Here is a 16,389-nt window from a genome sequence, read left to right as displayed (position 1 = left end):
TGAGTCAGCTCCCTTACAGACAGAGCTAGTTTTTCATCTAATTTAAAATTGGTTTAAAACATGGATGAAACACCATTTAAATCTTTAGAATTCAAGTAGCATAAAACAGATGTGAAAGTAAAGCTGGCTGCAAGCAAAATCCAGGCGAGTAGTCCAGATCCCATCCAGATCCAGAAAGTCTTCATTTCTAGCATTTGTAAGTGCTCTGATCTGTTGGGTTTGGATTAGGTTTGTCTCTGTCAGTGCTAAATCAAAATATTGTTGCCTATGTTGGCTTCAGCTCGAATACCTCCTAATCTTCTGTTTTTAAACAGGGGAGAGTCCCCTTGTGACCAGACTTGTGTGCATAGCTGAATTTTGCTGTTCTCTGTGCTGTGGGTCTCTCTGCGTGCACAAGCAATACTTGATTATTATTGGAGAGCTGAGGAGAAGGCCAGAAGAAAAATTCCACCCACCATGCCCTCCTCCTCCTCTCTCCCTCTCCCCAAGCTCCTCTTTTGTGGTCCTCAACGCCAGTGCAAAGCGTTCTGTTCCTGAAAAGGAAGTGGGGTACCTCAACTTCCCTAAAGGACTATTAGAAAACTGTAATTTCAAAATGAGTTTCCTGTCCAAGGAAGAGGGCTTAGCACTTACAAGAACAGTTCTCCACTGTACAAGGCAGACATTTTAGTTTTATGAGGAACAAATAAAACATTCCTCTGTGCTTTACAGGCATAACACTTTCTTAGACTCTTTAGTTCCAAAATGACCTGTCTGCATAGTTATGCTGATCAGTTGCAGAGAATAACACGGCCCAACTGTTTAGCAGTGCCTGATGCAGTAAAGAAGCGGAGGTGGGGGAAGCAGCGGCAAACCGAAAAGTAGTCTGCTGTTTGCGGCAAATCCTTCCCATGCTTTTCAGCCAGTAATAAAGTCTGAGATACAAACAAAACAATTCCTGATCTAGAGAGGTGGAGATGCTGGCGTTATTACAGTGACACAGAATCTTAGTGAGGTCAGCGGGGATGCACGGGGTGTAACCGAGAGCACAGCTTGTCCCTTGGAAGGTGACACAGGTCTTCTGTCACAACAGGCGGCTGTATGCAGTGCTGAATGCAAGCTAAACCTCGCATGCCTGAGCTGTGGCTTTTGAGAAGTATGCGAAAAGGATTATGCCAGCTTAATTGAGTTCTTTGGAGGTGTGGAAAACATAGTCAGGTTGACCTTACCCTGCTAATCCTTCTTTAAAAATAAATTAAAGTGATTGTTGTCAGCATAAAATGTTGAGTTACTTTTGGGGGCTTAGACTTAATATTCTATCTCACCCTATAATAAAGTTAATTGTGCACTTTGAAGAACACAAAAATAGTGAAAGCCTACCAAAATCCTCGATGAAGCTTAACTGTAGAACATCCATAAGCAGCTGTAAGTTTTCCAGTAGGTGTCATAACTAGCTTATTATGGGACTTACGGTGAAAAATAATTGGAGAATCATGTTAAATTCAGCCTAATGAAAAGCCATAGTCTGTGCTAGATAGTATTACTTAAGATTTACTATGTGTTATGGTAAAGGTATGTGGTCATGTGAGCTTTGATTTTAGTCTTTTTCATTTCCAGATTAATGTCTTAATTCAGTTCTATTTGCCTCTAAAGCAAGCTTATGGGAGAGCTTTCAGTTGTTAAATGTGAAATCAATCCCATACCCTATTCAAATGTTACATATTCATATATTAGTGTGTAATAGATGTAAAAAAGGCATTTTCATTTTCTTTTTTTATCTTTTTTGCCAAACGTTACCAGGTTTGCAAAAGGGTACCAAAAGCAATAGTGAAACACAGTCTGTACAGAGGGAGATGAAAGGTTATGTATAACGGAGACAGCAATAGCACATAATTGCAAAGTCAGATAAACATGTCATTTTTTTAATTGTTCCCCAGACTTTCTTGTAATTAATTGCATTCTTTACCTAAGGCTTGTTGAGTTGAAGACAGAGAAGTTAGCAGGTAATGCTCTAGCCTTTCATTTCATAGATCCTTGCAAGGGAGCAAGTTAATCTTTCCAAATTCCAATAAAAGCCATCATATGCACAGCTGTTAAATGTATTTTGTCAGGACTGGAAATTTCTTCTAAGCAGATAATTTACTAGGAGCAAACAAACATGATTCATCAATTACTTTTTCTGGACAGAAACTTCTTCTAAAGGGAGAAAAAAATCATTAAGTCAGTGTAGCAGCAGAGTTTGTATTTTTAGTGTCCTAACTTGGATGTGTGCTTACATGCTTGCATAACATTAAAAATGAGAAACTGAGAATAGCATATTTTCCAGTAATAAAAAAGTAGAAGCGATGCAAGCCAGAACTCACATTTATGACAGGTTTGAGGAAAAAAAACACTATAGCATTTGTACATCTAGTACTCCTTCACTTGATAGGAGAGGGATCCCAGGAGTTGAACACACAGTAGCCTTGAGAAGAACACTGAAAAGTCAAGAATCTAGGGAAACTGCTTTAAAAGGACAAAAAAGTAAATATAGTTTAGACCACAGGACTTCAAGTGTGCATTCACCCTTCAGTGAGTAGACATATAAAGAGACAACAATAATTTTAGGGTTAGATGTCTGTTGAGGGCATTCTACAGCAGTTAGGAATAACATTATATAATTCAGATATCTTTTATATGGATGCTAAATAACACATTGATTTTTCTTAATGATCACAACGTAATTAAGAGGGGCTTACTTTTTCCCCAGCGGAAATTCTTGAATTGGCTGGAAATGCAGCAAGGGACAACAAGAAGGGTCGAGTCACTCCTAGACACATCCTGTTGGCTGTAGCAAATGATGAAGAATTAAATCAGGTAAGAAAAAACTCCACCGTGTGAGGGCCAGGATTTCCTTTAGGGCTTTTTAAATTGTCTTTCCATATAGCTGAATTGTAACTCAAGACCTCTGCTTATTGAGTAGCCCACCAGGAAAGAGCTCATTCACTCACTAGCACAATGCCTGTGTAACTAACTACAGCACTCAGCTTGATTATGTATTTCAGGACTCTTAAAATGTGTAAAAACGGAATGGAGATGTAATAGGGCGTTTGCTCACACTCACAACCACTTCTGTTAAGAGTGGGTCATTGTCATAAACTCTGCAGAGACACGGAGAAAATCTTGTAGATGCTTTTTTTTGTTTGTTTTTCTTTCCCCCCTTAAGCAGCTTAGGACTCAGTGGGACCTATCCTGTTCCCATTGAAGTCTGTCATTGTGGCCACAGAATTAAGAGCTCTGGAACTGTTGCAAGTCTGTGTCCTTTGCAGATTTCAAGATGCCTTTAACTTAGCCAAAAAGTATTTGGGCATTATTGTTACAGTGTTGTGGTGTCAGCCAGAGGCACTGGCTAGGATTAATGTCCCTTTGTGTGAGGTGCTGTAAAAACACATCTGAAAAGGTACTTCTTCCAAACCTGTGTATCATGGTGGAGCAGGAAAAAAAAACAATCCCCAAACCAACCTCCTTCTGGCTTTGTCTGAAATTTGATAATACTTTCCATTCATCATCCCTTTGTAAGCTTGGAGCCTCACTGAGTTGTGGTTGGGGAGCAGTAAACACGAATCAGAAGGTGGGAGTACCTGAGGGACTTTGATGTCACCGTTTGTATCCTCCCAAATAGTGAATTAGTCCCAGTTAGATGTATAAAAAATGGGTTAAAGTGGTTTTAAATACAGAACATGATATATTTCACCTCTGCTTTTAAAGGCTTGAATGAACTGCACACTTTTGAATATTGATCTGCTTTTCTTCAACTACATAAAGATTTTTTTGAAGAAAGACTTCCAGGTATAAAGATTTGTATAAATGTTACCCTCCATTTGAAGTTTCTTTTTCTAAGAAAAAAAAAATTCTGTTTTAAAAAATGACCTTTGAAGAAAATTCAGCAATTGGGACATATGTTGTGCTCTCCACAGCGTGGTACCCATTGCAGTCCTGTACCATGGACTTTGGGGTCCCATCCCTCACGGAGGCTGCCCTGCAAAGCCCTCATGTCTGTGGCTGGGGCTGTCCTGTTTTCTAGTAGCTGGGTAACACCCTTCATTGCGTGGCTTCACAGAAACAGATCTTGTGTGAGCCCAAGAGATATTGACAGTAACAAGCATATATGCAAGAAGAATACATATTCCCTTTATAGTTAAAATTTAGTACGTGATCGACTTCATTTCATACATTTCATGTCTCTCTTCTTCAAGGTTAATGTGTTGAGAAACGTACAAGAACCAGTTAAAACTCAAGGCAATGTACAAAGTTTGCAGTAAATGCCATTTTCTATTTACTGGTGAGTAAATGCTGAAATTTGTCATTTACAACTTTTATTTTTTTATTAGCTATTGAAAGGAGTCACCATAGCCAGTGGTGGAGTGTTACCCAATATTCACCCAGAGCTGTTGGCAAAGAAGCGAGGATCAAAAGGAAAACTGGAAGCCATCATCACTCCGCCTCCAGCAAAGAAGGCAAAGTCTCCATCACAGAAAAAAACTGTATCAAAGAAAACAGGCGGCAAGAAAGGGGCAAGGAAATCCAAGGTAGAGTAATCTGTTTATTTTAAACCCTAACAAGCTTGCTAGTAGTAGCTGTAGGGAGCATCACGTAGGGTAGACTTTCTGTTCCATGTGTTGTTAACAATAGTGATTTCAGTAGCAGTGTAAGCAAACGCTGAAGGCGGAGTGCTGCCCTCTCCCTAGGGCAGTCTGAATGAGTGCTGCCCTCTCCCTAGGGCGGCTGGAAGTCTGAAAACCCTCAGAAGTGGTACAGGTCTGCAGGACAGGCAGGCAAGCTGTAAATACTCTGTTCTTTGTACGAAACAGTTGTTAGGCGGGTACAGGCTGGAGGCACCAAGAGGCAGAAGAGGGTGTATGGGGGCTATACTAGTTACACCTTACTGGTGAGCGAACGAGACCTTATGTAGCAACTGCAGGGGTAGCTTTGCTGTGACTGCGCAGGTACCTGCATTGGGCTAGGCAGAGTAAACTTGCTTGGACTTTGTTCAAGTGTTGATATTTGTCTGCAAGAAACAGGGAATCTGGATATTTTTTTCAAAAGTGAAGTCACACTAAAGCAGCATTTTGCAATTGTAAATACTGAAGAAAACCAACAGCCTAAGTCACTTGCACTGTAATAAAGTCCTCAGCCATTAGCATGTCAGAGTCCTGTTTTCAAGTGTTGTATTTTTCTGTTGTTTATTGGCTTTTTTAATGGGTTTTGTTTTGTTCCAGCTTAGTGTAAGATTCCTCTGAGTTAGTTGATTTGATGAAATCCAAGGAGTGTGAAATACTCCTGAAGTAGGATGCAATTCTGCTAGATCAGGTAGCTGAGTTTCTTGCAGCGTCAAAGAAACTGTATTGTGGCTACAGAGAATTTCTTTGGCTGAGCTGAAGACCCACAAATGTCCCTCTCTGTTATTAGTATGTTATAGATGAGACTCTTCCATGTTTAGACTTGGTTTTTTTTAGTTCGTATAAATTAATTAAACTCATTCAAAATGAAGTGTGGAGGTGAGGGGAAGAATAAGAGGACAAAAATGTGATTTTTCTTATGCTAGGCAACTAAGAATAACATCTTTTTTTAAGCTAAGGAGAACATTCCTTCATTCCTTTTTTATTAGTTTCAGTTCATAGGAGTAGGGAATCTTTCTACTGTGTGCGTGTGTAACCAAGGATTCCCCCCCCCCCCCAAAAAAAACCAACTACAGTCAAGCAATAAGTTATGAAAGTAGGAAGAAAAGTACACGAGTTTCACATGAAAAGAACAATGCATGTGAAAAGCGGCCTTCCGGGTCAAACAAAGCTTCTGTATTCATCCTGTGTATGTCTGTTATTGTGTACTTGGTCACTCTTCTGATTGTTTCACTCTTTTGTTTTTCGAACTGTTGAATTTAGTTTTCTCTCTTAGAACACCTAGTAGCTGACATTTCAAGTGCAGTGCTTCTAATAACCATACCCTAATAATTTCCCTAAATCTGGAATTTTTTTCCCCTACTTGATTACAAAAGCAGGAAGTCTGTTGTGGGGTTCTGTTTTTCTTCCACACAATAAACTGTATTGTCTGCTTACTATATTGGTATTTGGCTAACAGTAAACTCCTGGGGAATTGAAATAGGAGCCATGAAAATCTAATTTTCGAAACATTTGTGTAAAGTAAAGCATGGTTACAGCTTCTAAAAGCACCAATATACTCTTGCATCAAAGTCATTTTAGTTGCTCAGCCACAGATTTAGTTTCTGTACTTTGGAAAGGGACAATAGGAGAACAGTGGCTTGCTTAATATTCCAGGTGTGCTTTTTAGCTTCAGCATAGGTATTGCTGAGGCACCAAATATTTATATGAAATCATAAGTAGTAATTTTATTGAAAATAAGAAATTATTTTTGGCACCAACTGAGTTTATAACCATGGCAGTCAATTCACTATCCTCATGAAGCATCCTTTTCAAAATGTTCCTAATTCTCATTTTTATTCAGTAAATCAATTCATTCCTGAAACCTATCATTTTACTTCAGTAACAGAGCTGAAAAAAAAGGAATGGTGATTGAGGGGAACTCCTCCCCCTACAGTTTTACTGGAGATAAAGGAAGGTGATCATGTTAAGACAGAGAAAATTGTTCAGCCCATTTCCTACTACTAGGCAGGTAGAAAGTAGATGTATTGTTCTGACACTGGCTCTAAGGACGGTCAGATTTCAAAGCAGTATTTCTAAAAATAAGTTTGTGAAATCTGGGAGCACCTCCCTTCAAAGAGACAAAATTTGAACTCTGACGAGTCAGTTTTTACCTTAGAATGAATGTCTGCCCACACATATAAATAGATACATTATCTTTTTGCACACAAGCCATTAGAAAGCTGTTAAAAATTGGGGGTTGTTTGTATTTTTTCCTGCAATGTTTAAGATGACTGTCATCTGAATTGTACTGTCATAGGCAAGAAAAGGCTTATGTAGATATGCAGACGTTGAGGTCATTTTTCCTATTGATTCCTTCAGCTGTAATCAGTCGCTTTAGTTAGACTAAAGGATAAAATCCAAACGCCAGTGTTTGTACTGGCATTTTATTGCCTGGTAAGCATTTATGGCATGTCATATATCTTTGTGTTATTAAACGGTGTTTTTCTCTCAGCCTTGAGTTAACTAATTAACTATATTTTTGGAAGAAGAAGCAGGGAGAAGTGAGCAAATCAGCCAGTGCTGACAGTACAACAGAGGGAACTCCTGCAGATGGTTTCACAGTCCTGTCCACCAAAAGTCTGTTTCTTGGCCAGAAGGTATGCTCCTGCATTTTTATAAATGAATAACTATTTTTCAGTGCTGCTTAGGGAATACCCCCTCCACCACCCCCCTTTCCCCAAAATATCTAGGTACAATGGACATTTCCCCACTGAGCACTTGAGGAGGTGTATGATATTAGTTTTTGAACAAATAAATTCTCTGAAACAACTTCTAGAACATTTTAAAAATACATAAATGAGTCTTCATATGGCCATGTAATTAAATACTCGAATAGAAGGAAAGCCTGTGTGCTTGTAATCTATCTCGCCTTATTCATAAACAGCATAATTGTTACAGCTAAGCTTCTGCCAAAGATGAGATTATTCTAAGGATAAAATGTCTTTTTCCAATGGGCAGCCCACTTCATTGCTGATGTAAATGATTTACAGGTTTTTATCAAAACCTATTTTAGACATTTGTTCATAATAGTGGTTTTATGTTTTGTTCTGCCTTGTTACTTACAAAAGTTAATGCTGTGTAATAATGAATGATGCTTTTATGAAAAGCTAGAAGTCAACGATCCTTTTTTCCCTGTGAATATGCTTTGGGACATGGGGTGGTTTAATACAAATACATACCTGCTTAAAGAGAGGATCCATTTAAAGAGAGAATTCACTAAATTAATTTGGGTTTTTATCTTGAAACCTGCCTTTAGTTCGTGATACAAAATTTTGTTAAGTAAAACTGCATCTTTCTTCTATCATTCAGTAATCAGATCATTGTGTTCTAAGTCATAAAAGACGAGCCATTATCCATTGTGGAATGTATCTCCTCTGACTCATTTTAATTTCATACTGAGGTTGTTCTCCATTTATCCTTCCAAAGTTTGTTTGCTAAGTTTAACATGCATGAGAGTAACGTTATTTTTTGCAAGATTTCTGATTTTCCACATTTAATTTTACAGCTAGAGCTAGATTGTTGGTTTGGTAGGTTTTTTTGTTATTTGACTACTGCTAGGGGGGTGGTTTTGAACGTGGTTTTAAAAACATTTTGATGACTGAATTAGAACCCAAAATTTATAAACTACATTCCTGTTTCAAGAAAGCAAGTAATGTCCAAAATTCTTTTGGACCTGATTTTGAACTCCTTTTAGTTACCGTAGGAAACCTGTAATAAGACCTAGTGTTGTGTTCCAACAAGACTGACCCAGCAAATCGATGAGGCTTTGCTGTTGGGCTCAGTGGAGGAGAATCATCAGCTCCAGGACTGCTTTAAGCTGTGGTGAGCAAAGCCAGTGTCTGTTATAGAGCTTTCCAGTGAGTACCTTGTACTGAGAAATGGACTTTCTGGCTTTCTCATTCCCTTGGAGTGTAGCCCCCGGAAAAAATCACTGGTATGACATGTCCATCCCCATACTGCGTCACTGTCAGTTAGCCCTGCACATGAGAGGGGCCAGGTGTTAGCCTTTATTTGTAACACAGTGCACATAATGAAAGGAAAAATGAAAAGAAAAGCAAAAACTTGTTTGTCTCCTGTGAGGGAGCACTCCAAATGAAATGAATTATTTTCTGAGGGCGAGAGAGTGCATAGATGCTGTTGAGATGTGTCTAGCACAGATATATTTTGCTTTCGATTCCCTGTGAGAAACTGTCTTTAGAGGCAGTAAATGGTTAGTGTAAAAATCTAAGAAAAGTAGGCTTTGTCTAACAAATAGAAGAATTTTCTATGTCCTATTATGTGTGAGTTAAAAATGAAATTCTTGCCTTGTTTGAGCTGATAAATAATATATTAATATCTTTGTTCTGATTTACCCCAAAATAGCACATTTAGACCAACCTAAATTATTTTAAGCATTCATGTTAAGACTGAAAATGTGAAAAGCTTAAAATGAAAAAAAAACCAACTTTGCACTGTAGTGATCAAAGAGATTTTATTTAGCATAAAAACAACAACAAAAAACTATTATGCTGACTTATTCCTGGAAATATTTTCGGACCATTCCCCAGAAATTATTTTCAAAACGTGCTTTTTCAAAATTATCAAAATAATTTTGATTTTCTTGTGATAAAAAAGGCAAAGATAAAATTTTCAGTCATGGAATCGATGGGAGTTGAATGCGTCCTCTCTCCTAAACCTGAGGTGTGTTTTGCATGGGCCAGGAGGCTCCTGAGTGTGACAGGATGTCTGCTGCTACGTGCAGGTTTAGCAGACTGCGATCTCATTGATGGTGGTGGTTGTTAATTATTTAAGTGACACATGGAAGTCTCAAATAACTGCTATTTATTTTGGAAATTTACCAATTAAATACAACAATTATCTACAAAAACTCTAGTGACTTTGAATCAGTTAAATGCTTCTGCTTAGCTATTTCTACATGCAATTGCTGTTTAAAAAGATAATATTGATTTTTAAAATATTTATCTAAGTTTTAAGTCTGCTTAACAGAAAAAAAATCTGTTTTGTCATAGGTGTCTTAAATTAGTGCCACATGGTATTCATAAACATAATGAACTAAGAATTTTCTTCACTAGTGATTCTGGACAGTAGTGTTTCAGTTCGATTCCTTAGACTCGTGCATGTTGCTTTTTCTCAAAGCGCATGAGGGCAGAAGGTGTTTGCCTGTTTGGAGGAGGACCTTTCTTCTATTCAGGATAGCCTTGCTCTCCTCAAAATGCTGTTTGAGGGAAGGAAAAATCTGCTAGTCTCAGTGTGTTTAGGTGGTTCAGCTGGAGACCTGAAAACCATGACTCCTGGCTTCTGGTTTTGGCTGATTCAGAGACACTGTAAATCACCTCTTCTCTCTCTGTTGCCTTCCCCATTTGCGAAATGGAGATAGTTACGCCCTTCACATGGATGGTAGGAAAGCTTAATATGTTAAAACATTTTGAGCTTTTCCATTTGCAAAGCAAAAATATTCATATTAATCACAGTTATTTTATTTTTCTTGAATTTGTACATGCAGATTTTCAGTATACTTTCACATTCTGTGTGTTCTTAATAGACAACAGTGCCAACACAGAAACCTGAAACCAAAAATCCCAAGCAAACAATTGGTATCTCTCAAACCGCCTGTGACATCCTTGAACACCTTTACAGCATGTCTCTTTGGTCTGCAAAACCACTATCTGCTAGATCAGGAAATAATTTACTAGATGCAGAGTAGGAAGAAAATAATCCTGTTCTTAGTGTCACGTCATTTGTGTTTAATGGGAAAAACCTTTTTCTTGGCTCCATGTTTGCAGAAGGGAAAGGGAAGGGTTTTATTTGCAAGAATGGCTCTTCATCCTTCTAATATCCCCAGATTTAATTACTGAAAACACAAATGAGAGTGTTGCAAACCTGGGTATTGTTCAGTTTTTAAAAAGTACTGTTATTGCATTCTTTAGGTAACTGCTGACATTCAGCTAGGAATTCTTAGAGGTCAGGAAATGGCAAAGAACCCTTCAGTTATACATGTAGAAGTGTATTAGTGCTACATTAATTAAGTATTAAAATCTAGTTAGTATGTAAATGATTGCACATCCTGCAAGTGACATCCCAATGGAAACGTGGTACTCTGAACATTAACTAGTTTGTTTTTCCTGGGACAATTACGGAGTAGAGGCAGAATTGTAAGACCTCCAGCCTAAGCCTTAGGGTTTGGACTTTCAGAGAGACCTCAGCTTGTTGTCTGCAACAGGCATCTTCAGTTTTCTGTATGAAACTCATACCAGAAAAGTTCCAAGACTTTAAAGGTAATTTTGTCTGAAATAAGAAATGCAAGGCTTGGCTCAGAAAATACTCATGGATGTGCTAAGTGCCATCTGCGTTTTACCTAACTAACATTTAATTTAAATGTTACCTAAAGTTATGTTCATTCTTTGTTGCACATGTATATGCAAGTTGTGCCTATTTATTTTTTTAAAGTGGCCCTTTAGGGGATCACTTCTTCTGACTAATACATGCTTCATACTGTTGGGTAGTAAAATTGAGCAATTACTCATTGGAGGATTTAATTCTGCAGGAAAACTTCTGATTTTTTTTTTTTAATTGTTTTTGGCAATCATATAGCTAACAGTGCATTGAATGCAAAATTTAGGTAAATGCAAAGGTAAATGCAAAATTTAGCAAAATAATACTTAGCTGCCAACGCATGCTATCAGTGATGGGCAGCTTTTTATGCATTTTGCTGTTGCTGTTAAATTGAAACTTTAATTACCAGCTGGTTGCTATGTAAATCGCATATACGAGTAGGCGCAGAGATAGATTAAAGGTCTGGAACGAAAATGGTCTGCAACCAATAGATCTGGGGCAAAAACTTGTGGAACACAGAATTAGGGATCAAAGAGAGTCACCTCTAAAATGAACAAAATATGCTTAGGAACATACTAAAATCTCCACAAAACAGTCTTTTGGTGTGTGCATGTGTTTTGTTGTTGTTTTTTTATTTCAAAATTCATAAAGTTTCTTTAACATTTTGGTTTGATTTGAGTTGACTTTTTTTTTTAAACAGCAGTTGCTTGTAGTCAAACTCAAGACTCAAACTCAAGTATGAATGACTCGCCACGTGTGAAGTATTAAAGGATTCTAAGCTATTTGGAAAGCAAGCTTTCTTAGATTTTATTACAAATTCCCGAACAGACCCGTACTTAAAACAAGGCTGAATTACACTCATTTTTAGCCAAAATCACCCTATTTTGAGGGAACATAGTTTACTCAAGCAACATATGCAAATTATATGAAATTGCAGGCTTTTAAAAAGAGAAAGAAGGTCAATTCATATAATCACATGAATGAAATGGAAATAATTTTTTCATAAAACTTAAATACATGGATGTTGGCCTCCTTAAATGACCCATTCACTTGTATTGGTTACATGAATTGGCTCATATTCTCCATTAATAAACTTACATACACAAGGAGAAGATTTGAAGAGTTACATTTACAGAATGTGGATTACAAACCAAGAGACAAAATTCAGTTATTGATGAGATTAATTGCCATGTCTGAATGTATATGTTATGCTCCATAGGTTGAACCCAGCGGGCTTTGGATTAGAAGGAAAGCCTGGCTTAACTGCAGCTGGCTTCAGGACTTGCATAAATGAATGAGAACTTTCTCTTTCAAAGTTGCTTTCCATATTGCCAAATCAGCTACTGAAATGATCATTTTAAATGTATGTTGTAGATAGAAGCATCATTTATGATGTAGATAATGTGTTTCCCCATATGACAGAGTCTGGAAAATTTTTTGCACTTTAAAGTATTTTAAGTTTTGGCAGTAGTAAACTTGGTGCATGTGAAATCAGACTTCCCAACGTTGGCTTCAAAGCAGTGTCACAAACCCCTGGTTATAAGCTTCCTCACATACCTGTCAGCATACTGCAGTTTTGACTTTTGCCAAGTTTGGCATTCGCATCAAATTGCCTCATTTTACGGAGTCGTTTCTGTGGTGTGGGTCCCATGCTATGATGAGACACTCGAACTGTCAGTAGTAAGCAAATTGTGCTATCACTTTACACCTCTAAGCACGTCCAAAAAAACATCCTCACTAGTATGGCATGGCAGGATCAGTTTGTTACCATTGCTGGTCTTTTCATTGACTTCTTATTTTATATACTAGTTTGTAAGCTCAAAATGTGTTGCTAGAAATTGAAATCTGCACTTCCTCATATTTCATTAATTCTTTTTATTCTTTTAAGAGCACGTAGTGCGGATGTGAGGTTAATCTCTAGATATCTGTGCTGACTTCCTCACCTTACTGTATGCCCATAAGAAATCCTGATTTTGTAGCGATTCAGACAGCAATTGAGAAGCATGCTTTAAATACAGGGTGTTAATGAGAGGAGTTAATGGGCATTAGTGGGTGGGGTCAAAATATCTGTTTTCATAAATGACGAAAGGAAGTAAAGCAAATAAAAACTAGAAGCAATAAGCACATAATAGTGCCTGCTTACAGTACTTCACCAGCCGTTCAGAAAGGCAGCAGAACTGTGCAAATGAAAACTGAAGTGCCTGCAATCCAGAATACAGTGACCGCTAATAAGGAAAGAAAAAGAAACATGTCCCCTTGTTAGGAGGGAGGAATTGCTGGAGACAAGTGTGTGCTTTCTCAAAGATATGCTCATGTTTGCTGGCTTAAAGAAGGAGAAGCAGCATCTTTTATCCAGTTTCAGTGCTGAATGGTCATGGCACATTCCTGTAATTGATGCTTAGGAAATGATTAGGGTGTCCTTCATCTATACTTTGAGGAGAAACAAATACCCTCTTGTAATGCCAAAATAGGAATCCCAAATAGCGGTCAGCATAAAACCAAAATAGAGCTTGTTAGTAGATACGTTCATGTCCTCCCAGTGGGAACAATGTTTGAGTCTTGTGTTTGAATTTTTTTTGGATAATAACCCTCCTTTATGACCTGCCTTTTATTTTGCATATTTGTTTGCAGTGATGCTATCTCCATCTGTGTTGCAAAGCTCACTTTTCTGCAGCTTCTCTGTGATTTCCCAGCTGTCCTGTTATTTCCCACCTCATGCTTTTCTTTTCAGCTGAACCTTATTCACAGTGAAATCAGTAATTTAGCCGGCTTCGAGGTGGAGGCCATTATCAATCCTACCAATGCTGACATTGACCTTAAAGATGACCTAGGTAAATGGGGCATGGGTTGACACAACTAACGGTCACATGGAAATTATGGAACCCAGAATTTACTCTCTAGGGCTTCATACATTTAATAAGAGCAGAAATTCAAATCTTGCAGCTTCTGTTTTGTTGAAGAACTATATTCAAAATACTTTTTCACCAAATCTGAATACTTGCAGCTGTTGCTAGTCTTCAAGTTGATTTCAGTTAAAATAAATCATTTAAATTCTTTTCCATAATGATCATATGTGACTGTTAGCTATTTTGGGGGGTTTCTTATTTGGATACTTTGAGGACTAAAATACTTTTTTGTCAGGTTGTTTTCAAAATAAGCAGTTTCTCCATTCTAACTGCAATCTTGGGGTTTTTTTCTGATACTCAGAGTAGGCATAAAATTTTTGAAGAGGAATAATTAAATAATGAACTATCCCCCAATCTTTCCTACCTTGATTTCAAGTTTAATTCAGTCAAATAATTTGTTTCCATTATGCTTCAATTACTCCCTGTCACTTTCACATTCAGCTGAAAACAAATACTGGTATTATACCAACAATGAACTTGTAGATACTATCATAGATGGTGTATCGCTTTTAAAGCTTCTGTCTTGTTCCAGATTAAAATAAAAAATCCTTCTTCAACAGAAGTCTGTTCTTCAGCAAAAGTAAAAGAAATACTACCTTTCATGCATTATGTACTGCATTCCCTTCTTATTTGATTACACCTGTTGCCGTCTTTTTGTTAAACTTCCTTAATGGAATACAACCCATAATTCTTCTACTACTGCATTTCCGATGGGAATGTACACAAGTAATTTAACAAGAAAAAGATTTAAGAAGGCTAATTTTTAAATCAGCCTTTCTCAGAAGTGTGTATATTTTTACAAATGTCTCAGCCATTCCAACACATAATTAGAAAATATGCCTTACCTCTAAAATATAAGATCGATCCTTTATATTTTTTAAAGCAAATTCAGTACAACCCTTTCTGCAAATACCTGGTTTCCTCCATATGAAGGAGACTGTCGTTTTTAGAAACAAAATGATGAATCGCTATACATATGAAGATTAGTGCCTGTCAGCTTATTGATGCTGACAAAATGGAGAAACTAGTTATTTTGTTTGGCTTGATGATCCTGAATTTCTTTTTAAACAGATTCCGTATTTTAGTGTCATGCTCTGTGGGGAACTGGTTGTTCTAGGTTTCTGCAAAGTGAAATGGGGTATTAGCTGATTTTAAAACTTTGGAAATGATCTCATGTGATTGCTCTGACTTGTCATTTTAACATTTATTTGATCATGTCATACTCAATATTCCTCCTCCTGTTCCCTACACCCCTTTCTCTACACACACCTGCACACACAACTCAGCATACTCCTTTGGCGCAAGGTTTGGAGATGTAAAGGTAGGAAAATATGGACGTTGGTACATGTGTAAATGTAGAGCCTGTGCTGGGTCTCTGTCCAACGTGGTTGATATACATCTGTTTACCTGTTGTAGTTGCAAGTTGTACAGGCTGACATTGCCACGATCGACAGTGATGCTGTCGTTCACCCGACAAACTCTGACTTCTACACCGGTGGTGAAGTAGGTAATGGAAAGTTCAGTGCTGCGGAGTTTGTATGTGTGTGCATGGTCAATCAGCAGCCACAAGCTTGTTGTAGCTATGCAGATTTGCATTCATTTCTCACTTCCAGCAGTCCTGACTGATAATAAAAAGAAATGAATAATTGCAAACTCAGTAGGCATTTTTGATTTTTATCACCAAATCAGACTTTCAGAAGTAACAATAGAATGCACCGCCAAAATCTGAAGTGCAGGAACACTACGTTCAATGCAGGCATATGAGCAAGGAAAATGAATTACCGCATTGTTTGTTTGACATGTTAAATGCCTGGTTTGAATATGGTTTGAGTCTTGATCTTTAGATTTCTAACCAGTTCCAGTACACCCTCTCCATGCCAAGTTTCAGATGTTCACATCTGACATGCTGGACCTAGCCCATCTGTATTTTCTGAACTCTTAAGATTGGTTAGTTTTTTCATATTTTACCTTATGGACCAATTACCTTCATAGCCCTGCTCAACGGTCCTCACACCCACAAGCACACAGCTAGTGACGCTACATACATTTTTCAGGCGGTCGGTCATCTAAGCTACACCGATGAGAGAAGGCATGATAGAAAACATGACAGACGTCTTAATTCAGTATCTGAAGTGTCCCCTGAGTAACTCTTATCTTAGCGATACCCCTCTCTGCGTACAGTATTTTGAAGGATTTGCTAACAGGGTAGCAGTACTTTAACTGAACTGCCTTGGTAGTTTGAGAAGGCAAATCAGAATTTGGGCTGAATACAGAAGTTGCTGGTAAGGGTGACAACCCACTGTAGTTAAAAAAAAGTCACCTGGCCCCAGCCTCTGTTCTACATCTCATCTTAACCTCATCATCGCTACGCGAATCGTCTCCCTCCACGCTTGAGGCCCTGTTTCAATACTGGCTTGGAGGGACACGTGTCCTGCTGCAGAGCTGGCGTGTCCTACAACGCCTGCTTTTTC

At 37.9% G+C, this 16,389-nt stretch overlaps 1 protein-coding gene across 13 annotated transcripts in view; it reads left to right on the top strand.

Annotated features, from left to right (window-relative positions):
• Window positions 1-16,389, top strand: part of MACROH2A1 (macroH2A.1 histone) — a 47,666-nt gene that overhangs the window by 19,529 nt on the left and 11,748 nt on the right. For 3 of the 13 annotated variants that reach the window (XM_075509359.1, XM_075509357.1, XM_075509355.1), the window contains exons 3-5: window positions 2,729-2,835; window positions 4,350-4,547; window positions 7,166-7,276. In XM_075509359.1, the coding sequence (XP_075365474.1) occupies window positions 2,729-2,835; window positions 4,350-4,547; window positions 7,166-7,276 (416 nt within the window). Of the gene's footprint in view, window positions 1-2,728; window positions 2,836-3,724; window positions 3,808-4,349; window positions 4,548-7,165; window positions 7,277-13,743; window positions 13,844-15,334; window positions 15,426-16,389 lie in introns of those variants that run through there. The other 10 variants (XR_012776793.1, XM_075509350.1, XM_075509352.1 and 7 more) reach the window with 7 other exon arrangements.

Source organism: Mycteria americana, chromosome 8 (assembly GCF_035582795.1).
Source record: "Mycteria americana isolate JAX WOST 10 ecotype Jacksonville Zoo and Gardens chromosome 8, USCA_MyAme_1.0, whole genome shotgun sequence".
Lineage (NCBI taxonomy): Eukaryota > Metazoa > Chordata > Aves > Ciconiiformes > Ciconiidae > Mycteria > Mycteria americana.
This window is presented reverse-complemented; position numbering and strand designations above follow the sequence as displayed.